The sequence below is a fragment of the Rhinolophus hipposideros genome (genome assembly GCF_964194185.1).
Source record: "Rhinolophus hipposideros genome assembly, chromosome: X".
In the NCBI taxonomy this organism is placed as follows: domain Eukaryota; kingdom Metazoa; phylum Chordata; class Mammalia; order Chiroptera; family Rhinolophidae; genus Rhinolophus; species Rhinolophus hipposideros.
In genome coordinates this window covers 112,622,591-112,650,223 of record NC_138046.1, presented here as the reverse complement: position 1 = coordinate 112,650,223, position 27,633 = coordinate 112,622,591, and the positions used below count along the sequence as shown (strand labels likewise).

At 36.5% G+C, this 27,633-nt stretch overlaps 1 protein-coding gene across 6 annotated transcripts in view; it reads left to right on the top strand.

Annotated features, from left to right (window-relative positions):
* The window catches only part of CNKSR2 (connector enhancer of kinase suppressor of Ras 2), a 294,974-nt gene that overhangs the window by 229,204 nt on the left and 38,137 nt on the right, over positions 1-27,633 (top strand). For all 6 annotated transcript variants that reach the window (XM_081043819.1, XM_081043822.1, XM_081043821.1 and 3 more), the window contains 5 exons: positions 153-226; positions 508-579; positions 12,476-12,543; positions 18,596-18,696; positions 21,159-21,702. In XM_081043819.1, coding sequence (XP_080899945.1) covers positions 153-226; positions 508-579; positions 12,476-12,543; positions 18,596-18,696; positions 21,159-21,702 — 859 coding nt within the window. The remainder of the gene's footprint in view (positions 1-152; positions 227-507; positions 580-12,475; positions 12,544-18,595; positions 18,697-21,158; positions 21,703-27,633) is intronic.

The following is a 27,633-nucleotide window of genomic DNA, read 5'->3' as shown; positions in this document are numbered from 1 at the left end:
ATATAATAGTGGAATTCTAGTCTCTAAAATGTTATATTTAAGGACTTAAATGAACAGATTTATTAGTATAGCTATTTAAAGCATAGTTATATAGTATAATCAGCTTCAAACCTTTATATATAATATCCTAAACAAGAGTGTTGCCTCTTTAGGATGAAAAAGCAGAAGGATTCATCAGTCTGCCTGAATTTAAAATTGATAGAGCCAGTGAATGCCGCAAGAAATAGTAAGTTGATTTTATTTGGGGAGAGGGAGAGAAGGGAAGGCTTCTTCAAAAATTTCTGGCTTATAAATTATAGATTGCTTGTCTAATGCTCTCAAATTGAGGTAATAAGAAAGCATTTTGTTGGCAGAAAATTGAAGTTTTTACTGATTTCTGCCATTATGGCAGAAGCATCATATATGGGATGCTTTAGATGTTGAGGTAATTTTACCCATAAAAATGGTTTGGTTCTAAATTATTTCTCAATTTGAAATGCAATAAATGTACTTTGTTTTCTTTTGCAGTGCATTCAAAGCTTGTCATCCTAAAATCAAAAGCTTTTATTTTGCTGCTGAGCATCTTGATGACATGAACAGGTAAAGTGCACTTAAATTTCTAAGTACTTAGAAAGTCAGTAAGGCTTAGAAGTCTGTTTTCCACATTAATACTTAGAGAATCATGTCACTGAAGTTTCTAGATCGATCAGTTTAAAATAAAATGTAGCCATACCTAAATTTAAAGAGCAGCATTTAAAAAGTCAAAATAAACACATTGACTGTCAAGTTTACCAAAAATGAACCAGAATCCCATACATAGGCCAAAAAACAAAAACCACAGGAAAAGATGTTTTAATAGCATTTCAAGAATATGTCTTCAAATTTATTCCTAGGTGTGGGGGGAAAAGACACCCACAAAAAAGCTGACTTTACCTAGTGCTGAGTATTTATGACAGAACATCCATCTTAGTAGTTCAGGCCTAAGCAAAGTTAGTATTTCATTCTCTCACCTTTCTTCTGTCACTGGACAGAGTTGTACAGCCAAGTGATTAGATGTCTGCATGGTTATTTGGTGGTTCTGGAAAAATATATGTATGTTTTTCCATCATCTACAACATTCTGCTTTGTGTTTCCACTTTACCTTTTATGAGTTTGATCCTTCATTTTCTTTCCCTTCCTTTTCCCCCTTTTCTAGATTCATAGAAATTGGTTTGAAGATGGAAAATTTACTTCTTTATGGGTGTTCAGCATTCAGCAGGCAGTGCATATTATATATATGATATATACAAAATATTATATATTATATATACATGCGTATATATACATGTATATACATGCATATATATGCATATATATATATATATATACATATATGTATATAGATATAGATATGTATCCTGCTGACAGGAAGGTTATATATAGTGGTCAAGAGCATGGACTTTGAAACCAGACTGTCCAAATCTCAGCTCTCCTACTTACTAGCTTTTCAGACCTTGGACATAGAACTTGAACTCTCTATGTCGGGTATTAATCATTTTAAGAAATGGAGATAATAACCATTTTCACCATAGGACTTTTGTGAGAAGCAAATAAGCACACATAAAGGCCTATTAAATTATAAGTGCTATAAAATGTTTGCTAGCAATATATATTCCTTTTATATACTTTGTGCTCTTACCTCATTTACATTTGTGTGTCTCTAAAAAAAATTAGTATCCAAATATTTTTAAGCACAAAATTGTACAGTTTCATAAATGTGCTTGCACACACTAAATGAACATTTAAGTAATCTTGTTCTTCGACACTTGGGAGTACCAGAATGGTTTTTCCAAAGCAAGGATATGAATTCAGGGAAATGGCAAAGAAAGGTGTTGAGAACATTGATAAAATCTTTTACTATTGATAATGGAACTGAGCCTTTCATGTACTTTCCATAATATTGTCTTGATTAATATGTTACCATTCTTGAAATTTCACACTAGGCAATCATAATTGGGAGAGCTTTTTCTCCTTGCTTTCAAAATGGAAAATGTTTATTCACATGACATGGGTTGGGGGCTGTTATTCTGTTTTGTGTTTTAATATTATATTCTACTGTCCGAGTTATTCACTATCCATTTTACCACATGTTGAGCTCAGTGCCCTTGGAATAAATATAAAGGGCTTGTATCCTGACCAGACTGAAAATAAGTGGTGTATATGAGCATATTCTATCTTACAACATGAATACACTAGAACACAGTCACCTCCATCTAAAAATTAATGTAATTTAATCATTCATGATACATGCTAATCAGAGTTTTCTTAGGCTTAGAAAATGGCCTGTTCAAAAATGCATTTTGATAAACTATAAAGCCATTCTTTGTCTCCATTCCCTACCCTGTCTTAGCAATAACATCAGAAGTGTGTGATGTCACTGCTCTTCCCTAATACTCCTATGGATGTATCTGGTTCAGGATACCACAGAAGCTAAACCAAATCCATGTGTTTCATTTTCTTATCATTTTCTAAGCAATGGGTCAAAGAGAAAAAAAAAGAATCGAATCAAATATATCATCTCGACATCATGCAATTTTTTAAAAGTTTATTGGAGTGACAATTGTTAGTAAAGGAACATAGGTTTCAAGTGTACAATTCTGTAATACATCATCTATATATCACATTGTGTGTTCACAAGCCAGCGTCAGTTCTTTTCCATCACCATATATTTGATCCCGTTTACCCTCATCTACCACAACCTCCCCCCTTACCCTGTGATAACCACTAAACTTTTGTCGGTGTCTGTGAGTTTTTCTTTCTTTATTGTTTGCCTTGTTCCTTTGTTGCTTTCAGTTTTATATTGCACCTATCATTGAAGTCATATGGCTCTCGACTTTTTCGGTCTGACTTATTTCACTTAGCGTTATAATCTCAAAATCTATCCATGTTGTCACAAATGGTCCTATTTCATCTATTCTTATGGCAGAATAGTATTACATCGTGTGTATATACCATAACTTCTGTATCCGTTCATCTATCGAAGGACTCTTTGGTTGTTTCAATGTCCTGGCCAGCGTAAATAAAGCTACAATGTACATTGGAGCACACTTATCTTTATGGATAAATGTTTTCAGATTTTTTTGGTAGATACCCAAGAGAGGGATTGCTGGGTCATATGGTAATTCTACTTGTAATATTTTGAGAAACCTCCACACTGCCTTCCATAGCTGCTGCACCAATCTGCATTCCCACCAACAGTGTATGAGAGTTCATTTTTCTCCACAGCGTCTCCAACACTTGTTACTATTTGTCTTGTTAATGATGGCCATTCTGACTAGGGTGAGGTGATACCTCATTGGGTTTTTATTTGCATTTCTCTGATGATTAGTGATGTTGAGCATTTTTTCACATATCTATTTGCCATTTGTATGTCCTCTTTGGAGAAATGTCTCTTCAGGTCCTCTGGTCATGTTTCAATTGGGTTGTTTGTTTTTTTGTTGTTGAATTGGATGAGTTCCTTGTATATTTTGGATATTAGCCCTTATCGGAGGCGTTGTTTGCAAAAATTTTTTCCCATTCAGTTAGCTGCCTCTTTATTTTGTCGATCATTTCTTCTGCTGTGCAGAAGCTTTTTAGTTTGATACAGTCCCATTCATTTATTTTAGCTTTTACTTCCCTTGCCTTTGGAGTCAAATTCATAAAATTCTCTTTGATCCCAAGGTCCATAAGTTTAGTACCTCTGTTTTCTTCCAAGCAGTTCATTGTTTCAGGTCTTATGTTTAGGTCTTTGATCCATTTTGAGTTATTTTGGTGTATGGTGACAGATAGCAGTCTAGTTTTATTCTTCAGCATGTGTCTTTTCAATTCTCCCAGCACCATTTATTGAAGAGGCTGTCTTTTCTCCATTGTATATTTTTGGCTTTGTCAAAAATTATTTGTCCATATTTATGTGTATTTATTTCTCTGTTCTCAGTTCTATTCCATTGATCTATGTGTAGTTTTTCTGCCAATAGCATACTGTTTTGATTATTGTTGCCCTGTAGTACAAGCTAAAGTCAGGGAGTGTGATACCTCCAGCATTGTTATTTTTTGTTAGGATTCCTTTGTCTATTCGGGGTCCTTTGTGTTTCCATACAAATCTGATGATTTTATGTTCTATTTCTTTAAAAAATGTCATTGGGATTTTGATGAGGATTGCATTAAATCGGTATATTGCTTTGGGTAATATGGCCATTTTAACTATGTTGATTCTTCCAATCCATGAACATGGAATGTCTTTCCATTTTTTTGTGTCTCCTTCAGTTTCTTTCAAAAATATCTTATAGTTTTCAGTATACAGGTCTTTCGCATCCTTGATTAAGTGTATAACTAGATATTTTATCCTTTTTGTTGCAATTGCAAAGGAGTTTTTTTTTCTTCTTCTTCTGAGCTTTCATTTTTGGCATATAGAAATGCAGTGGACTTTGGTACGTTGATTTTGTAGCCTGCTTCTTTACCGTATTCATTTATTGTTTTTAATAGCTTTTTGGTGGAGTCTTTAGGGTTTTCTATATATAGCATCATGTCATCTGCAAAAACTGGCAATTTAACTTCTTCATTCCCAATTTGGATGCCTTTTATTTCTTTCTCTTGCCTGATTGCTCTAGCAAGGACTTCCAATACTATGTTGAAAACCAGAGGTGATAGGGGACAGCCCTGTCATGTTCCTCAACGTAGAGCAAAGGGCTTCAGTTTTTCACTGTTAATTATGATATTAGCTGAGGATTGTCATATATGGCCTTTATTATGTTAAGGTATTTTCCCTCTTTACCTATTTCATTGAGTGTCTTAATCATAAATGGATGTTATATCTTGTCAAACAATTTTTCTGCATCTATTGATATAATCATATGCGTTTTGTCATTTATTTTGTTAATGTGGATTATAACATTGATCGATTTGCGTATGTTGAACCATTGTTGTGGCCCTGGTATGAACCCTACTTGGTCGTGATGGATTTTTTTTTTAATGCATTGTTGCATTCGATTTGCTAGAATTTTGTTTAGGAATTTTGCATATGTATTCATCGGAGATACTGGTGTGTATTTTCTTTTCTCGTGTTATCCTTACCAGGTTTTGGTATCAGAGTAATGTTGGCCTCATAAAATGAGTTAGGGAGTACTGTCTCTTCTTCAATTTTTTGGAAGAATTTGAGTAGGACAGATATTAGATCTTCTTTGAGTGTTTGGTAGAATTTATTACTGAAGCCACCTGATCCCGGACTTTTGCTTTTGGGAAGGTTTCTCATGACTGATTCAATTTTCTTGCTGTTCATCGGTCTATTTAGATTTTCCAGTTCTTCGTGATTTAGCCTAGGAAGGCTATGTGTTTCTAAGAACTTGTCCATTTCTTCTATGTCATTGAATTTGGTGGCATATAGTCCTTCATAGTGTTCTTGGATGGTCCTTTGTATTTCTCTGGCAACCATGATAACTTCCCCTCGTTCATTTCTGATTTTGTTTACTTGTGGCTTTTCTCTTTTTATCTTAGTGAGTCTAGCCAAGGGTTTGTCAATTTTGTTAATCTTTTCAAAGAACCAGCTCTTTGTCACATTAGTTTTTCTACTGTCTTTTTGTTTTTTGTCTCATTTAGTTCTGTGATTTGTATTATTTCCTTCCTTCTGCTCACTTTGGGTTTCATTTGTTCTTCTTTTTCTAGTTCTTTAAGGTGTAACATGAGGTTATTTATTTGGGATTTTTCTTGTTTCTTGAGATAGGCCTGTAATGATATAAATTTCCCTCTTAAAACTGCTTTTGCTGCATCCCCAAAATTTTGGTAGGATGTATTTTCATTGTCATTTGTTTCTATGTATATTTTGATCTCTTCTTTATTTCTTCTTTGACCCTGTCGTTCTTTAAAATCATGTTGTTTAATCGCCACATATTTGTGGTTTTTCCTGCTTTCTTTTTGCAGTTGATATCCAATTTCAAAGCCTTGTGATCATAGAATATATTTGGTATGATTTCAGTCTTCTTAAATTTGCTGAAGCTAGTTTTATGTCCCAATATATGGTGTATTCTTGAGAATGTTTCATGTACACTAGAAAAGAATGTATAGTCTGATGTTCTAGGATGAAGTGCTCTATAAATGTCAATAATGTCCATTTCATTTAATATGTCATTTAGGGCTGCTGTTTCTTTATTTTCTGTTTGGATGATCTATCTATAGCTGTCAATGATGTATTTAGGTCCCCTACTATAACTGTGTTTTGGTCAACTTCTCCCTTTAGTTCTGTTAGTAGTTGCTTTCTATATTTTGATGCTCCCTGACTGGGGGCATACATATTGATGACTGTTATGTGTTCTTTTTGTATAGTCCCCTATATCATTTTGAAATGTCCATCTTTGTCTCTTGTTACCTTTTTCACCCTGAACTCTGATTCATCTAATATCAGTATGGCTACACCTGATATTCTCTGGATACCACTTGCTTGGAGGGTCAAGTTCCACCCTTTCACTTTGAGTCTATGCTTGTCCTTGTAGCTGAGATGTGTCTCTTGGAGACAGAATATGGCTGGGTTTCGTTTCTTGATCCAGTCTGCTACTCTGTGCCTTTTTATTGGTGAGTTCAGTCCATTTATATTTAGGATGATTATTGATATATGAGGATTTCCTATCATTCTACCTTTGGCTTCCTGGTAGGATTGTGTCGCCATTGTTTCTTTGCCTGTTTGTTGCTTATTTCAGCGTGGTGGTATTCTATGATATTTCCCTCTGTTTCTTCTTTTATTACAGTATATATTTCAGTTCTGGATTTTTTTTTGAGTGGTTACCCTTAAGTTTATGTAAAAGAAAGTTTGATATTTAGAGTATTCCATTTTCTTCAGCATGCCTACTTTCTTCATTCCCATATTCCTGTTCAGGCCTTTACTCTCCCCCTTTTTATGTTTTGGTTGCCACAAACTGTCCCTTTTGACGGTGGTCGAATAGCCTCCTTTGGTATTTCTTGTAATGCAGGTCATGTATCAGAAAATTCCCTCAGCTTCTGTATGTCTGGAAATGTCTTTATTCCTCCTTCATATCCAAAGGATATCTTTGCTGGATATATTATTCTTGGCTCATAATTTCTCTGCTTCAAGAATTTGAATATTAGGTTCCACTCCCTCCTGTCTTGTAGAGTTTCTGCTGAAAAATCTGATGATAACCTAATGGGCTTTCCTTTATAGGTTACCGTCTTCTTTTCCCTGGCTGCCTTGAGGATTCTTTCTTTTTCATGATTTTTGACAGCTTGAATGCAATGTGCCTGGAGAAGGCCTATTGTGGTTGAGGTAATTAGGTGTTCTATTTACTTCTAGGATTCTAGTATCCAGTTCTTTCCATAAGTTTGGAAAGTTCTCATCGACTATTTCTTTGAATATACTCTCTGTTTCCTTCTCCCTTCCTTCTCCTTCAGGTATGCCCATTATTCTTATATTGCTCTTTCTGATGGAGTCAGAAAGTTCTTGTAGAGTTCTTTCATTTCTTTTAACTCTCAAGTCTCTGTCTTCCATCTGTGTCATTTCCAGATTTCTATCTTTGATGTCACTGATTCTTTCTTCCATCTGGTCAGCTCTATTACCTAAGGTGACTCTTTCATTCTTGATTTGTTTTATTGAGTTTTTAATCTCCAGAAATTCTATTTGGTTCTTTTTAAAAATTTCAATCTTTGGCAAAATGTTCATTTTGTTCTTTGATTGTGTTTCTGAGTTCATTAAACTGCCTGTCTGTTTTTTTGCATCTCATTGAGTTTTTTTCAGAACTGGAATCTTGAATTCTCTGTCATTTAAGTCACATATTTCCATATCTTTAAGTTCATTTTCTGGAGACTTCTCATTTTCTTTCTGAGCTGCCTTGTTACCTTGGTTATTCATGGCAATTACTGATTTATTATTTCTCTTCCTAGACATCTACAGGAGTGGGTTCTGCAACAGGTTGATAGAAAGAGGTCTTTCCTCTGCTTTCCAGTAGGTGTTGGTAGAATTCTTTATTTTTTTTCCAACTGCAGCCTTTAATTCTCTCTCACGCTGTAGTGTTATTTTTTCTGTGTTCTGTTCCAGCTTCTCATACAATGGGGGAATTCCCTGGAAGGAGGGCTTCTCCGCTATGAACAGTTCCCCCGTGTCATAGGGCACTGCCTCTTTGTGGGGGGAGGGGGGGTGTAGAGAGTGTTTGAAGTTCCAAAGCTCTTCCTGCGCCAGATTCAGGACCTCTGTGTTTCAGCAGCTCTCTTTACTTTTGCAGGGATCCACCCAGATAGGTGGGGACAGAGGCAGGGTGGGCTGTGAGAGGTGGCCCAGAGCAATCGTGGCAGCCACCAGCGCAGCCCCCAGGGCTCCCTCCCCTTCGCTGGAGCTAGTTGAGCTGCGTGTTCGTGGCTGTGGGCAGTAGTTCTCAGAATTGAAAATATTCTGTTATTTTGATCTGACACTGCTATTGTTCTGCTTCTAGCACTGGACAGGTGGAGGCTGGGTGAGCTTTGGCAGGGTAGTGAGAGGGCAGCTAGGCTCCGTGTCTATGCCTTTCATCCTCTACTCAGCAGTGAGAGCTTAAACCTCCATTTTTACCCTTCTACCCTCTATCTTTGCTCCGAAGTCTCTGCCCTGAGCATTGTGTTCAGCCATGGTATATGCTGATCCCTCAAGCGGGACTGTGGGCCATAAGGGGAGCGTTAGCAGTTCGAATTCTTCCCTCTCCTGCAGCTGCAGTAGTTTCGGAATGCAGCGAGCTCGGAGCTCCGAGCTCTGGTCTGCTTTCCGCACCAGCGGCTAGCATCTCCACATTCCCCCCTTTCTTCCTCCCCCACTTACCCAATTTCCCAACCTTTAGATGATTTCTGTTGCGCGTCTCCTAGTCTTGCCTGTCTGCTGTGCAGGGAATCCTTTGTGGAGTTATAGTTGTTCAATTTGTTGTAAATTCGAGGGGAGATTTCAAGACGCTCACCTCAGGCTGCCATTTCAATGACGTTGTCTCCCATCATACATTGAAAAGTGCTGTTTTATGTAAGCCTTTCCATGGTATACTACAACCTTCAGAATTAAATTGTCCTGAAATAGTGAATCTTTTTTAAAATTGAAGTATAATGGACTTCTGTTGTTTTGCTTTGCTTTTTCTTTTTTTAAACATATTCCTGATGTCTACTTTCAATGGGCAAGTTTTAAAAATTTTATTTGTTAATAGAAATGGGGAGATTCAGTGTTGAAAATATTCACAGAGGATTAGTCATGGGGAGAGACACCCTCCAACAACTTTGTTCAGTAATCTGTTTGCTACGTAACAGCAAGATAACCTGGGTGTTCGTTATTCTCTATGTAATCTTTTAAAAGCATGTACCTAAGTCTTCAAGAGATGATGTATTTGTAATAATTACAATTATACTAATTATACTGATTATAAATATGTGCTTTATCTGGTTATTTCATAATTTCTAAAGCATTATCATATGTATTTAAAATATGCAGTGCCAGTTTTGACAGGATCTAGTAATTGGAATGAAAAAGTGATCCTTAAATTTAATTTGCTTCTATAAAATCTGTGTGTGTATATCTACATATATATATCTACATTTATATACACCCATTCATACATATACATATAGCCATGTATACATACATAAATCCAAATATGTGTATATATGTACACATATACACATAGAATATTAGAATCTCACCTTCTATTTTTAGCAGCTGTAAGTTTGATTGTGAGATAATTTGCAAAAATCACCCTACCACCATCCATCTGTTCCCTCTTCAGAAACGAGTATTGAAAGATTAAAAAAAACTTTTTCCAGTTTGTGAAATCTGTGTGAGGAAAACAAAACTTCATGTTTCTCAAGTATTCTGAAATTTATTTACTGAATTCATCTGCCCTGTATATTTCTGATCATATCAGCACATTTTTCCTGGTAATTGTGAGGACTCACTAACTTCTATTTAGTAATTATCATCTGTACATTTCTCTCATGGTTCTTACTCTTTTTTTCCCTCTCAACACGTTATTCTGTGTCAGTTATTGACACCCTCATTGGATTGTTCACTGTAGGCCCAATATCCCCTTACCTATATCTTCTTGTTTTAAAGAATTGGTGGTATGGTAAGTACTGAATTTAAACTTAATAATAAGGAACTTCTCCATCAACATGTTTGAAAAGATTCTAAATTCAGTGCTTTTACTCCTGACCAACTTATCTTAAAACAGCCTCGCCCCCATCCAGGGCACTTTTACATTCTAATTTTATACCTTGATTTTTTTTAATACACTTGCTACTGCTTGACATATGTTTATTTGTATCCCTGCTTATTGTCTGTCTCCCTCCTAATATAGATATCATGAAGGCAGACACTTTGTTTTGTTTACCTGTTTCCTCAGTGCCTAGAACAGTACCTGACACACATAGGTTCTGGATAAATATTTCTAGACTCATTTAGTGCATATACATCTGCTGTTCATAATTGCCTATAAATACGAAATCGTAACTGCAGCAAGTGTATAGGCAGTCATCTTCTAGATGAAGCCTTAAGGACTTCATCTAAGGCTGCACCAACATTTGTATATTGTTCAGCCTATTGTGGCTATGCACAATTGCCTGAATTTGTCCACACAATTTCTAAGGAGTTTTCATTATGAACAGAATTTTTCTTCCTAAAAGCTGTTTAACTTTTCAATTGTCTTATGAAATTTAGCAATTTTGGAGCTCACTGAAGGCAAGAATTATCTCTTAATAAGTTTTGTACCCCCAAAACATAGCTCATTGTTCGGCATATAGCAAACACCTAATAAATGTTGTTGAACTGAAAAATTAAGGATGCCTCGTTTTAGTTTCCTGATTCATCTCATAAAGACCTCATTATTCTTTAGGCTCCAGTAAAATGAAATTCTAGTGATATTTTTTAAAGTAGTAAATATGAGATACTGAATTAAAATTCAATGATAAGTGTTCCTCTAGTGGTATTATTATCATTTTTACCCAAAAAGAACCAGAGCTATCTTTCCCAAGAGTGCTAAGATTTGCCTTGTAGTACAAATTCAACCTCTTTCTCACTACAAATGACCTATAGACTAGATTTTAATTTTGACCTTTTACTAATGATTAAATCATTTTTAAAAGGTTATTTGTCATGATATTGACTTTTTGACTTATAGTTTATCATTTTCTGGTGTGTGTGTGTGTGTGTGTGTGTGTGTGTGTGTGTGTGTGTGTGTACCATGCTACAGAATTCATTTGATCGATCTTTATTTTATTCCACCTCTGCTCCAGTCCCTTCTTCACTTCCCAAACATGCTTGAGGTGATAATTACATTGTAGGTTTTGTCAAAATGTAGTTAGGCGTTAAGTGACTTATTCTTAAAATTAAAGCTTAAATTTCCATAGATGTGATTTTTGTCTGAGATACAACTTTCCTCCTTTTTCAAGATATTCTAAGTATCTGCACAGTTAACACCTCTTGGCATAAATGATGAAATATACGAGTCACCTCAAAGAATGTCATCATCCACTTAACAGGGGAGATAAGCTCTTAGGAGAAAAAGTTCTCAAATACAACTTTTTCTTAAAAATATTCCTCAATCAGCTTATTCCACAGTTTAATGATGTTAGCTATACTAGTGATTCCAAACTTACTCAAGCTACTTTGGAAGATGGGGTCTTCCCTTAATTTCTGATTTCAGAAAGTATATGGATCATAGCTCACAATGACCATTGGGAAATAATCAGATTAGTTTATAGATTTTCTGATTTTCTAATCTGATGCGGTGTAAACAGTTGAAATAATGAACACAGGAGAAAGACCCAGTGGGACAAAAGATGGAGATTGAAACAATGCTTTGCTTCAGGCAGTCTCCTACATTGGTAATAGCAGCATGGCTGAAAGAGGAAAGAACTAAGATTTATTTTTAAGTTACTGTTGTTCATGGAATAAATTTTCAGGATCTAAACAGAGGTTAAAATTGTATATGCTCACTTTATCTTTGGAAAACTTAATACCCTTGTACTTGGTGATAAATTTCTGAAGTACTCCCAAGAAATGTTTCCCCTTGTATCATTAAACTTAAATGAGCTTCATCAAAACTCATATTTCATTGTAAAGCTTACTTTGACAGACAAGGTCCACAACTTTTTCCCTTATCAGGATAAATCATATCTGATATTGTTTAAATATCTCTAAATGAGCATCTGTTCTGAAGAATCGGAACAGCAGAAATAGTTTGAGTGCTTCTACATTGGAGCAACAGAGCTAATAGGGCTTTAATCATCTCATAACCCTTTATGTTACAGATATTAACGGGTTTGCCCAAGACTTTTAAAATAGCATCTTTGGTGTGGGAACAATTTGTACCACAGCAAATTATAGCTCGTTGAAAACTCTGTATTTCAAAAGTAACAAAGAATACATATTTTATGTAGGATTATTCCATATATTATCAGACATCTTAAAATATGTGTAAGAAGTTAAGTATGAGAAATTAAATTGCAAAGTGATTGAATTTAATATTTGTTTTTTCAGATGGCTTAACAGAATTAATATCCTGACTGCAGGATATGCAGAAAGAGAGAGGATGAAGCAAGAACAAGGTAAAGGAATACTTTTTTTTACAGTTGTGTTATACTTTGTTTTTTCTTGCTGTTATCCTCTACTGTGATTCACTGCTATCACTTAGAGAAAATACATATGTTACTTTATGGTTATTTCTCTTCTGGGCACTTTGAATCCAAACCACAGCATCTTACAGGTAAGGTTTAATAAATTAAACAGATAGGAAATAAACTCTCAAAATTTTCAAGTGGCTAATGTGAAGTTCTCTTCTGTTTGTTGCCGTCTCCCTGAGTCTATTTACTACAGAAGGAAAAAATTCTTAAAAATTAAAAAATCTGTAATTGGTTCTGCATATTGACCCACATCTGGGTCCTGGTGGTGAGTTGTTTCTGTTTAGTGGGCTGATAGACATTTAAGTGACCTTTTATGTAAAGAGTTCAGATGAACGATCCCTTCTTCCATAAATTATCTCATTTGGTTATGTTCTTCACTTCTGTTACTGTGTAACTCTGTGATCTTATGGAACTTGCCTTGGTAGTGACCTCAGATTTATGAAACACAATGTTATGATGCAGAATTAAAATCTTAACAAAAGCTGTGGTCACCTTTCTGAAGTGGCGTCACATTTCCCAAAGAGTGTTTGCTGTATATATATTGCTTGGCAGCATAAATAGTTTTTTGAGAATTTTTGAGACATCCTACAGTGGAAAGAATTCCACAGATTGATACACATGCAAACGTAGTTCTAGTCGTGTATCCAGTGGGCATAGCCTGTTTATTGATGTGGAAATTTTAAAAACCTTCTGTTTCCTCTCAGAGTACAAATGACTGACAAAACTTAGAAAAACATCTGAAAACTAAAGGTTAGTGAGATCTAAAGAAGATAACCAGATCCTAAAACTACCCTGCCAGCAAATGTGTGTACTATTTGGCTCCTTACAAAAAACTTTCTGTAAGGAGCCAAATAGTAAATATTACAGGCTTTTAGGTCATAAGGTTTCTGTTGCAACTACTCAGCTCTGCTGTTGCAGCACAAAAGCAGCTGTAGACACATGAAGGGGTGTGACTATGCTCCAATCAAGCTTTATTTATGGACACTGGGATTGAATTTCATATCACTTTTCACATTTTGAAAAATATTCTTCTTTTGCTTTTTTTTGACCACTCAAAAATGTAAAAACCATTCATGATTCACAGGACTTAAAGAAACAGGCAGAGCACCTCATTGGCCTGCAGGCCAGAGTTTACCAACCCCTGGTTTAGAGCCGTAGGCTGGCGGATTAGGAGTGAGTGGAGCGGTGCCGGGTGAAGAGATAGGGCAGGGAGATTTCAAAGAAATAGCAAAACATGGTTACTGCCAATGGGAATCTATTATCTTGAGGATCTCAAAAATACACACTTGACATTGGTTAGGAAAAATTGAAGAGCAACATAAAGTAAATCAGTACTAATTTTTGCATAATGTTCAGCTGATTAAAGAAAATTTGCTAAGTGAGTACAAATATTTTTTAAAGTCTGTGAAGAAGAGAGGATTAATGGAGAAATACTTGCTGGAGAAAGTGATCAGTGAACCTGATATAAAGTCAGCAGTGGAAAGGGAGAGAAAATATTTTATTTAATATTAAGTGTAGTCTAAGGCCTTCAACTAGCACTCTACGTCAAGGTGAAATAGGCACCCGTCCTGCCTAAAATTACATTGAATTCTAGTGAAAAAGATACTCTTACAACAATCTAGAAAGTGAAATGTAAGAAAGTACAAATCAAATTTCATGACTTTGAGACTGGAGAGATTCCTTCCACATGGGGGTGGGGGAAAAGCTTCATGTTGGCTCTATTATCTGAACTGACTCTTTGCAGGAGGAGAAAGATGTGGAGTCGAGGAAGTAACAAAATAAAACATTCCTGGAGTAGAAGCAGCATGGATACTTCCAGAAATAATGTGGAAGCCTTCTTCCTGAAATCAGTGTGCACAGGCAAACCCCAGCAAAGACTATGAGTGTCAGACCAGTTATTGAGCCACATTTCTTCACTATTAAAAGTTTATTCCCGACCTTCATGCTTCAACTTAATTTATAGGCCTAAAATTGTAGTGAGAGTGCTATAAAAAAAAAATACCAGCCTTCCTTTTCAAATTTCTTTAAAAGGTAAAGAACTGTTCTTTAAAGGTGCGTGTAGATTTATTTCTGATGTTTTTAAGATGCAAGAATTAAAAGCGTAGGCAATGTCCTGCTAGGAACATGAACCTATGAAAAAAATCCATATGCCTGAATAAGGAAGCTTGGATTTTTAGGCTTAACTTTTGTACTTTAGCACTTGGCATTACTTTGAAGCTGAGCGTGGTCTTGATTTTAGTGAATTTCCTTTGTACTTGATATTATATACCCAAATTTCATTATGGATGAAAGAACTGCTAAGTTATATTACACATGCAGGCTCCAAAAAGTATTCATTCCATGGATTCATGCTGCCCTGGTCTGTCATGTGAGTATATATTTTAGTGCCTACTGGAGTGTGGTAGACGATCAGAGGCAGGAGCTAATAGTTACAATTCAGGTATCTCTTGCAACCAGAATCACTGTAATAATTTGGACTTCCACAGAGTGTGCGTACCTCAGGCACTCTAACATAGGTCAGAAACAGACTTACTACCCTCTGCATGAGTCAGTCTCACAGTATTCTATATAGAAAACTACTGGATGTGTGGGCCTACTCCACACTTCTGTAGAGTTATTTGATATCTCCTGAGTACCACTCTCAGGACTGAAGTTAAACTTCATACAAAATATAGCTGTTTGAGAATTGGGAATATTTCACAAAAATGCAAAGGAATAACTGCCAAATACTGTTTCTATTTAAATACTCAGTGCAGCTTAGAAGTGACTCATTGACTTAAATAAAAGTTTAGTGAATTACTGTCTGTAACTATAGAAGTGTACAGGATATGAGGGTCTCTTTCATTCTTTGTTGTTGTACTTAGAGAAAACAGGATTACACTAAATTCTTCCAAGGTCACGATTTAGCTAATTGTCTGCTAATCATTCTTCCAGATTTTTCCAGCTTCAAGTGAGACATTCATAACACATTATTTGCAATCACATGTAAGGTCTTTGTAGAGCTTTAATCACATAAAAATGAATGAAATATATTGTATTTCTTTGATGGTTCTAGATGAAAAAGTCAATTTTTCAAATTATCCTTTTGTATCAACATGAGAAGTAAAGTGGGTCAACTATAATTAAAAAAATAGTCATGGGGATATAAAGTACAGCATAGGGAATATAGTCAATAATATTGTAATAACTATGTACAGTGTCAGATGGGTAATAGACTTATTGGGGTTATCACTTTGTGAGGTATGTAAATATTTAATCACTATGTTGTTTTGTACACCTGAAACTAATAGGAAAAAACAAGAAGTGGAAATTTTCCTGTTCTACTGATGGCACTGTTGATACATGATTAGTTACTTATAAAATTGAGTAGCACTGCAAGAGACATTAAAAACATCCATTTATTTTGTGCTAAATAGATAGCTAAGAAAAATAAATTAATTTGCTCTTAGAATGAAGACCAGACTACTTTCAGCCTCTAAGCAATAGTGTGCCTGTAATTTTCCACACAAACCCGAAAAAGCCTGACTAAATTTTCTATGTAGCTTGTTCTCTGGCATTGCTCTCTCAGACACATAAACCCAGTGTGAGAAATGAAGTTAATTTGCAAAGTGGTATTTCATTCTTTTCTTAGGCAACCCAAGAAAACTTTTGATTGATGGCACTTTTTAATAAACCAAGAATTACATCAAATAGTGGACTAAAGTTCTTCCTGATTTAGCTGGGGGAGGGGGGTCAGGGCGGGGGAAGTAGAGAGAAACTCTCCCAAATCTGTCACTTGTCATGATAGCTATAGCGATCTTGATAAAATGGTGATGATCATTTCCTTGTCAGTATGCTAATAATATGACCACTTGAAGTGCTAACTCCTTGAAACTCCAAGGTATTGGTGCAAAGGTCAAGGAGAAACTCAGCCAGATGCCCGTTTCTGGGAAGAGTGGGAAGAGTAAAAGCAGAGTGATCTTGGCAAGCCCACTGCTTGGGGATGGGATGTGAGGGATGCTTCGTCTCTAGCAGTGACTTCCCAGTAGTATTTCAAGTTCCTACAAAACTCCCCAACCCAAGCTCCAGAGCTCCAGAATTCACTTTTCATTGATGGAACTTGATACAAGAAAAAACTAATGACTAAGAAGATGATCACCAAGCATTTATTTCCTATGTGATCTGAGTCAGACTGTCCTGGAATGCTGCCTACAAATCCACCCAAGAAGACCAGGGGTCCTAATATTTATTGAGTGTTTTCAAGGTGCAAAGGCTCTTGAATATATGTTATCTTATTTAATACCCACACACACATATACACACAGTTGTGAAAGGCAGTTATTGTTGACCCCCTCTTACAGATCACAAACTAGACTCGGAGAGGTTAAGTAACCATCATAAGAGCACAAGGATGGTAAATGGTACAGCCAAGAAATGAACCTACAATGTCTGCCCGAGTATGTAGTTCATGCTTTTCTCACCAGTGTTTGCTGGGTCCATTTCTGGGCAACTACATCAGTTCATATTTGTGGGAGACTTACTATACTGGCCATCACCAGCATGATCCAATGTAAAAACCAGACATCAAATTTAGATTAACTAGTCTTTGCTTATATTCTACTCAAAGGGAAGAATTACAGTAGGAATAGAAGTTTCAGAGACCTTGTATTTTGAGACCAAAATATAATAATCTCCATTGTTAAAGGATTTCTATACACAGTAGCCAGAGTTACAGAGCAGCAGGAGCAGGTGTGCTTAAAGGATTATGAACGTATGTCACATTAAATATTCCCGCTGTGTCATAGAAGAGTCCCAGTGACTTATTCCTCCGAGGTTTAGAGCAAGGCAAGTTCTTAGTTCAAATCCCACTTGTACTACTTTCTATTCAGTGTAAGTTCTCGATAGATGTTAGCTGCATTTATTAATATTAATCAGCAGCACAAAGAAAATATATAAAAACATTACAATGTGGGAATTCCTGGGTGGAGAGGACTTCCTGTAAAACTGTGCTATGATTTTTCACCAAAATCTGAATATTAATGAAGCCTTCTGAGGGTTCTTTTGTGGTTTAGATTTTCATAAGAATAAGGAACCTTTTGTTTTAATACCTTTTGTCTTTTATCATCTGAAATTCATATACTTCTGGGCTTTTCCTTGTAAATCACATAAAAAAATTAACCAGCAGTTACAGAATGATTGAGATATTAGTGGAACAGATTCTGTTTATTGGCCTTTGTGCTGTATTTTGTTTAGTCAACTAATGTATCTCTCAGAGTTTTTCCCCTTCCCTCTTGCGTGAGGTCTGCCAAGTCACTTTGTCTAGCCGCTTACATTTTCTACCCTTTTAAGTAGTTCTAGAAGTTTGGAACTGGCAACCCCCATCAGCAGATTTGCCCTTTTTCATTTGGCAAGAATCAGGGTTTGCCATGTGTTTCCAAGTAGAGGTGGGAGTATGGTGTTATAGAGATTTATGTCAGCATGATTCTGGAAACAGTGATTATTAGATAACCAGTGAATTGAAGCCAGGAAAGAGATTTTAGAATGTTATTTTTGGAGCTGTTTATAACTGTAGAGGTCTATAGTAATATATGTATTGATTTTCTTTGAGTGTTCATCCTTGGGATAAAATGATACACCTGTAAAAGGCATCGTGTGACATCATTCATTAATTGAAGCTACAGAATAATTTGGTCTGGAATCTCAAACACCCTAAACCTGATTTGGCTTATGCAGTGTCTTTTTCTTAACTCCTTAAAATTGTGGCTATGTATAATTCCCCGCTTTAAATGGAGGTTGGAATTAAATGATTGTGCTCTTCCTTCCTCCTCAAAACCCAGCTAAAAATAAAAGTTCATGGGTCTGAGGTAGAAGGTGCTGGGGAACAAGGTATAGCAGTGGAAATTAAACTTCCTTTCATTAACTGGTATTGTGTGTTCCTGAAAATATGTCTAGAAACATTTAATAGAATGTTGATGTATCCATGTGTGTGAATTTTCAGATTACTGGAGTGAGAGTGACAAGGAAGAAGCAGATACTCCATCAACACCCAAGCAGGACAGCCCTCCGCCCCCCTATGATACTTACCCGCGGCCTCCCTCTGTAAGTTGCCAATAGGAATGTACTTAATATAGCATCAGATTCTTTGACCTGAAACATCCCTTTGTATGTTAAAAAAAAATGTAGTAATTGCATCTCAGACCTCAGGTTTCTAAGGGGGAAAGAAATAGGGAGTCTAAAAGCAATAAGGGGGAAAATTTTAAGTATACAAAGAATAGTGAATCAGGAGTAACAGTCACCACAGATTCCAGGCATAATATCTAACCAGTTTTATTAAGAAAACACTATTTGTGTCAGAGTAGCCTTTGTAGAAATAACAACAACAAAATTTTTTTCTTAGTAAAAGATATAAATTGACCATATCTATTCCACACTGATCAAGTTCATTCCTATGTCTTTTAGAAGCAACTCATACAATTAGTATTATACAGAGGGTGCCCAAAAAAATGTATGCACATTTTAAGAAAGGAAAAAACTGTATTAAAATTGTAATACTCAATATATACCGATAACAAAAGATAATTACAGGTCATGTGTATACATTTTTGGCACCCCCGGTATCTATATTGAACATGTTTTTAATAAAAAACGTGCTGTGCAAGACGTTGATATAATTCTAGGCCACTTCTCAACCTTGGCTGTGTATAAGAATCACCTCTGGAACATTTTATTTAATTTATTTATTTACTTTTAAATTTTTTTTTCTTTAAAGTTTATTGGGGCAACAATTGTTAGTAAAGTTACATAGATTTCAGGTGTACAATTCTGTAATACATTATCTATACCTCACATTGTGTGTTCACCACCCAGAGTCAGTTCTCTTTCCATCACCACATATTAGACCCCATTTACCCTCTTCTAGAGCCCCGCTCACCCTTTACCCTCTGGTAACCCCTAAACTATTATCTGTGTCTATGAGTTTTTGTTCTTTCAGTTGTTTGTCTTGTTCTTTTCTTGTTTTTGGTTTATATACCACATAGCAGTGAAATCATAGGGTTCTCTGCTTTTTCTGTCTGACTTATTTCGCTTAGCATCATACTCTCAAGATCCATCCTCCATAGCGTAGTGGTTATCATGTTCCCCTCACCTCTGGAATATTTTAGAAATGCAGATGCTCAGGCCCAATCCAGCCATATTAAATGGGAATATTTGGGCCTGCAAACAGCTCACTGGACTGGACTGTGAACTTTTGAGAACAGGGACCCTGTTCTATTCATCTGTACATCCCATGCCTAGCTCAGCACTGGCACTTACTTATTAAGTTCTTAATAAATATTTTTTTAAATAAGTGAATGGGTACTTTTGGCTAATAACTAAAAAGGAAGCCACATTTTTAATAAAAATGTTTGGTAACAATGTCTCTTACCTAAGTAGAATAGGAGAAATGTGAGGAAAATGCAGAATTGTTCCGATCTGTATGCACATTTCTTTCATAAATGCTGCGGTGTACCGAGTGCAACAGAATGCAAGGATGAGCTAGAGAAATGAAATAATGAAGTCAGTGACAAGATGCAGTTTATATATTTTCCCTCTTTCCCTAAAACATCGAGGTCTGAATAATCCCTTTAAAATATTTATAAAAAAGGAAGAAAGGGAAACTGCAGCTTAACAAACAGCTCTTTAATCATAGCAATATGTGAATTTCAAGAAGGAAACTCTTCACATTGTTTGTAACATGTGGGAAGGTCAAGTGCCCTCAGAAGATGCCAGAAAGCTGCTTCTCCTTTACCCAGAGGGTCAGCATGCACTTTCACCTCAGCCAGGCTCAGTCCCATTTGTGATGATCACATTAAACAAATCTGACTTCTGCTGCTCTGTTAGCCCCCAGAGCTAGTATGAGGCTTGTCCCACTAGCCAGTAGCTGTCCCTGCAAGTCTTCTAGAGCATTCACTTGATGCCAGTCCTTTCTCTTTGGTTGTGCTTTGTACTGGAACATATAGTCCCAAACTTTAAATTCCGGGAATAAAAATGTTTAATTTTTCTTTTGTATTTATGTACCCTGGAGTGCTTGTGCTCCAGGCAAATGCCAGTCCCCATCAGGATATAATCTCACGCATGTTTAACTCTAGAAAGTGCCACAGAATTGACAAGACCGTAAGAAAGCTTTTCCGTGGCACCCATAGGAGCAGAATTCACCTGTGAAGAAGAGGAAGGGTTCTGTCCTATCATAAGCACTTTGTTCTCACATCCCAAAGCCTCTTTCCTCACTCTCATCTCCTAATGCCATAAAATCTGGAAATATGAACTTGGCAGCAATGCTTCAGGATTTCAAATGAGTAGAGATTTTAAAACCTTGGGTTTTTTTTTTAGTTGCTGAATATTTCTTATATAAACACATTTTGTTATACTTTCATTGTAAAATTTTGCATGTCAGACTTTTTGTGAGAGCCTGGTGTAGCTGCATTTCAATACATGTACATCTCAGTCCTGTTAAATGTCAGCTGGGGCCTAACTTTGGGATGTCTTTGGGTGTGTGGAGACTGACTGGAGGCTCCTTTCCACAGATGAGTTGTGCCAGTCCTTACGTGGAAGCAAAGCACAGCCGGCTCTCCTCCACAGAGACCTCTCAGTCTCAGTCCTCCCATGAGGAGTTCCGTCAGGAAGTGACTGGGAGCAGTGCCATGTCGCCCATTCGCAAGACAGCCAGCCAACGCCGCTCCTGGCAGGATTTAATTGAGACGCCCCTGACAAGCTCAGGATTACACTATCTTCAGACTCTGCCCTTGGAGGATTCTGTCTTCTCTGACTCGGCGGCCATCTCCCCAGAGCACAGGCGGCAGTCCACCCTGCCCACTCAGAAGTGCCACCTCCAGGATCACTATGGGCCATACCCCTTAGCCGAGAGCGAGAGGATGCAGGTGTTAAATGGAAATGGGGGCAAGCCTCGAAGTTTCACTCTGCCTCGAGATAGTGGCTTCAACCACTGCTGTCTGAACGCCCCGGTTAGTGCCTGCGACCCCCAGGATGACGTGCAGCCCACAGAGGTGGAGGAAGAGGAGGAGGAGGAGGAGGAAGGGGAGGCCGCAGGGGAAAGCTCGGGAGACAAAAGTAAGTATGCTCATGGACACTCTCAGCTGTGCACACTCCTAATCTTTCCGACTGCTCGTTCTGAGAAAACAGCATTCTGTTTCCCTTTTTGCTTCAAATAATACCCTTGCTCCATAGGAAGTCAGGTATCCCTTGGTGTCCTACTTCCAGAACTTAAGTAACTTAGAGGAAAAAAGATGAGTGATGAAGCCCATATCCCAGGACACCCATTGCTAGAGCAAAGAACTTTTTTCTCCAATTACCCATTTGCCTTTTAAGGATAATGGTATTCATTTCTTCTCCTTCCTCCTCTTATCCACTTGTTCTCACTTGCATGCATCCTCCATTTGGTCCACAGTTGTTGCCCCCTGAGTTTGGGTTAAGAAACTATAAGTTAAGCAGGGTGTTAGCAGAACTTTGGTTGAAAAAGTAAGTGAACACATTCTCTCTCTCTCTCTCTCTCTCTCTCTCTCTCTCTCTCTCTCTCTCTCTCTCTCTCTCTCTCTCTCTCTCTCTCTCTCCCTTAAAAATTCAGTTTTTCCAAGAAGATATCTCACACAGTATTTCTATCAACTCCAAATAGCCAAATTTACATCTAGGAACCAATTTTCCAAAAGCATCCATTTACTTTCTTAGTATTTATATTGATTGCAAAATTCAGTTTATGTGAATCAACTCTTAAGAGAGAGAAGTCAATTAAGTACACTCTGTCTTTGGGGAATTAAGAATATGTTTACTAGTTCCCAAGTTCTTAATCCGACATGCCATACGAAGCATCTGTTTGCAATTAATGTGATACACCAGTTCAGAAACCTAGGCTACTTTAAGGGATAGGCTATATAACTCAGTTTAATTTTACTTAGAAAGAAAATCTAGGTCTGGCTATAAATCCTGAATGTTAAGTACAAAAAAATTATAGAAAGAATAGTGTGAAAATATTTGCATCTCTTTATTCAAAGTGAAGCCTTGGCCAGTTAGTACACATGACCCAAGCCAATATGGATGAAACCACAGTTACTGCTTTGGTCCGACTAGGACGTTACACTTCTCTTTTTAAAGGATGCAAAGAGCCCATTTTGCAAGTGTACAAGACTTTGATTATAGGATATAGTTGTGTAAGTTCTTCATCACAACTGGGAACGACTTAAAGCTCACTGGTTACCAGCTGGCCAGGAGCCTCATGTCGATGTCAAGTTTGGCTCATTTAAAATGAGGGTCATTTTGGCAATTATTAACAAGAAAATACAGTGGGCTTCTTATATGGTATGGATCTTCATTGCAATATTGAATGGGAATTAAATTATAACTTCTACCACCAAAATATGAATTGCTGATAATAAAATTCATGTTAAACCAGTTTCCATGTAAAGTATACTTTAGCATAAACACCATGAGCAGCATTATAAAAGATATACTGTTGGTGCAGGAAAGGTAACTACCATCTATTATCTGCCATGCCTTTCCAACATTCCCATTTATTAGAGATTATGGAAAAGTGTTGTGGAAAAAATATCTAGGAGCTATGTTAGGATGTTAGGCCTCTGTAGGAGTTCTGGCAAGCATGAGAATACATTTCTAATGTGATGATTATCAAAATTATGAAGTTGTTTTCTAAAATTTAACTAAAGATGACTTATAAACTTCATTTCGATGTCATCCAGGTACTACAAACTGCTATGAGTAAGTATATGAGGTTTGTTCAGTATTCTACAGACATATTGGGGAAATTACTTCATCTCTGCAATTTTAAACTCAATAGTGTTGAAATTAGGTACAGCCCTCTGAAATAGAGAATTCTGTTCAGGAAACATTCTGTCATTCCCACAGGTAGAAGTCATTGATGCTGTCTTTGTCGATTAAGCTAGATACTCAGCAGTTCCTCCTGGTCATTGTGTAAGGGAGGACTAGAATGCAGAAAGCAGGTCCCAGGACCTGAGAGGAAAGCCTGGGCTCTGTGCTCGCTCTTCCTTCAGGCTCCAGTAGCCCACAGACCGTCTCTTGGTAGATGGCTTTCAAATTTTTTTCTCGTAGTGTCTCTCCCTTTTTTTTTTTTCTGTTTTGTTGTTTGGATTTATTTGTAGCCATATTGATGCACTCCTAAGCCAGTGAGTTTTTCCTTCAGGTTCCCAAATGAGCCAAGTGGGCAGTTAATTCGATGCATTCCATCCTTTTCAGGGGGCTCTCTCTTTGTGGAGTAGTTGTGATGAGGCAGAGCGGCCATAGGAAGTGTGTTAGTAAATGTGGTATTACACATTTAGTCTTTACGGTTCAATATTGTAGGGCAGGCAGTTCATGCTATTGCAGTCAGCTCTGCTTCACTACAGGTGAAGGCCGTGCACTATCTTTAAGGACCCCATTTCTTTCTGGTTACTTTTCCATAAATCTTGCCACTTGATGTTTCAATGTCCTTCAAACCGTTCTCAACAGAGCAATGCTTTTTCTGCCTAGAACATGGTTCTCATTGAATGGAATGTATATTCGTCTCCCTAATGATGGTTTTTCTGCATTACTGTTTGTAATATTTAGGACTGTGCAATTTGATAAACACTTCATTTGGGAAACATCATCTCTAAAATCAGTGTACTATTCAAAAAATTCCTTAAGGTCCACTTAAGGGGTGTCGTGTTCATGACTGCTCTGGGTTGGCCATTAGGAATAAATATTCCAAGCTGCTTATTCAAATCAAGCTGCTTGGTGTTATGTCAACAGAATAAAAACTACACCAGGGAAAGAAGCTGTGGCCATCCCATCAGCCTCAGACATACGACATACCCTCCAATACGGAGCACTCACTATGCTATCGCCTGGGCCAGCAGGCAATCGTGCTTGTTAACTGTCCTGCTCGAGGCCAGCATTCAATTTGACCTACTAAAGTGAATTTGCACTAATCAAGTACAGACCTGCAGAGGAAATACGTCTCCAGCTCCAAACGTATTTCTCAATTTGCGAAGAAATTAAAAATAGGAAGTGTCAGGAGAGTAGGCAGGAGTAATGGGAAAAAAAACATGAAAATAAAACCTGTTTATTGAACATGAAAATAAAAACTGTTTTCAGTTTTAAGGGTGAAAAATTGTCATCAACCAGACCCCTTTCTTATCACTTATATTTACCGTAACTTTCTATAATATATATTATATAGTGCTTACGAGTTTACAAAGCAATCTAAGAAGTAAGATGTACCTAAATCTGACACCTAAATGGATTTTTCAGTTTCCTTATAGATGTAGAATATGGCCCTGTTTATGAAGTGTAAATTTAGCCTTCTTTAGAACAGACTTCAATCTGTGCTCTCATGATTGAACTACCTTTTGTCTTATTTTTCAATTCAGTTTTTAACTGAGTCACACTGATTTTTCTGAGGCTGAACTCATTTTAGTCTAAAATGGATTGTACTGAAAGTACACAGATGAGACCTATCTTGTTTTCCTTTGACAGGAAAAGTCAGGTGGCATATTAATTATCCTGACCTACTTCATTGGCATTTGGGAGAAGACAAGTAATTTCCTATTATCCCAATTAGCAGTTTTGAAGCTTACTGAGGTGTGGGCCTTCTAATACTTCAGTTAAATTAAATTGTAAATTATGTTAGCCTAAGCAACTTTCAAGGAGTGTAAATCATAAAAGTGTGGGGCAAAATATAAAGATATATTTCCTTCAGAAATCACCTGCTGTAACAGTAAAATACTGTTTTGGTTAATGCAGCTTGAAGTCTGCTTGAAATAGTTCTCTTTCCTTCGCCATAGTAGGCAATTTAGAGGAGTTTTTCAAAAGCTTTATCCCTTAATCCTGCTGATTTCCCTCCTGGCAGTTATAAGAGTACTCTTTATTAGCCGTACATTCTTGATGGCTCTGTATACTCAATGAAGTTATAATGTGCTCCTTCTCATTGTCTTAGAAATAACCTACCAGTATTCTCACTTAATTTACACATTTATTAGCTTGATCTTAGAAATCTAAGGCAAAACCTAGGCGTTTTTTGTTTTTTTTGGGGGGTGGGGGGATAGTGGGTGGAGGGTGGATAAAATCTGTTACCTTGTAGCTACAATACACATCACGTTATCTGGCCAAAATATGTATTGATGCTTCCAAAATGAGATCTGCTGAGAAATGTGTTTTAAAGTGTTTTTTTTTTTAATCTAACATCCTTTGCACACCATTGGTAACTTAAGAGCTACACAAAATATGCAGCTCATTGGCCTAATATTTTAAATTACCTAAGCAAAGAGACTAGATAATGACTCTCAACACAGTGCAGAAAAAAGATAAATTAATCCTCTTCAGTCATTTTAAGAGTCCTAGAGTAATTTCCTGAAGAGTTTCTAAATGCCATGAATTTTATTTTTAAGAACATTCAGATAGGAAGTGTGTGGGCAAGGGGAAGATATTCCCAGAGTATCCAATTGTGTTAAAGGGGGAAAAGGAGCAAGTTGAAAATAAAGAAAAAGGTTGCAATACTTTTTACTGTTTTATTTATTTTCAAGATGAATTATGCACAAACACGACGAATTTGGAACAGCATTATCATCCATAATATCTTAAATTATAGTTTGGATCTAAAGGGAATAGGTGGAAAAGATTCATAAACAATATGAATAAAAAGACATACATTAAAATCAGAGAAAGAATAACAAAGAACCTTAAATATGTCACTTTTGTGAAGTTTAAGGGCATCGTTCTTGACCGGTTATGTAACAAATGTATATAAAGAAAGAACACAGAAAAATCTAGAAAGTAGTAAACAAATATTCTCTTAATACCATATTGTCTGATTTTGAATAAAGACTGTTAGGCACACATAAAACACTAAAGATTAGTCTAGCCATAATTTTAATGTTGGTTATAGGTTGTTGTTTTTTATCACACCTCCATTTTTTTGGCTTAAATAATGAGGAAAAGTTACCTTAATTTACAGAAAGGTCAGAGGTGAGTTGTTCTGGAGTGAATGTCATGGTGCTGCAGTGCCAGGACTCTCAGTTAACCTTTCTGTAATGCCAACAGCTCCAGGCATCACTTCTTATAAGCTAGCATCCAAAGACCGGGCTGTATCTTTAGTCTTTTCTAGGAGATCAAGAAAAACTTCCTGGATCCTTCCAGCAGACTTAGCCCCAGATTTCATTGGCTAAGGTTGCACACCACTTGCCCATGCCTGAAAACAAGGGAAATGGAAAGATTCTAAATAGTTTAGACTAACCTTGATTTGTTTTTAAGACCATAAAGAAATGTATCAAACTGCTTATCATTGCTCTCTACATGATCCTTTTCTATCATGTGTTATGTCCTCAAAGAATTTGTTCTTGAAAAAATGTAAACAAACACATACCCCAGATCACATCGTGTCATTTAAAAGTCTTGGCACGAACGAAATGTTAGATATCTAAAAAGGAATAAACTTTACATAACTGAATATATTGCTAGTTAGATATAATTACTATTGACTTTTGAAATTAATAAGCATGTTTTCCTATAAATACTTAAGTGATAAGAACTTAGAATACAGTTTGTGGAGACATTCCTCAGTTCAAATCCTTGCTTTGTCACTCTACTACTTGCAAGTGGTAGGATTGATTAAGTTATTTAGCACCTCTAGACCTCAGTGTCTTCATTGTTAAATCTTGTGGTAACAGTATTTATGAGGTTGTATGAGGATTAAATGAGGTAATGCCAGAAGGCATTTAGTTTCCATATCTGACATTGTAAATCTGTCCAATAAATGTTTTATAATTATGTAATTTATGTAGATTTTATGCAGATTTGGGTTTAGGCAATGAGGGCAATTACAGTACTTAAATAGTGAATTAATCCTGGCAAACCTCACTAAATAACATGTACCTGACTACAAGACCTAACTTTGTTCAGTTCCAGCTATTGAGTTGAACCAAATGCTGTTTTTATAGGTTAAATGATGAAATATCAGCAATTTTGTATATTTCAACATAATATATTAGCCGTGTT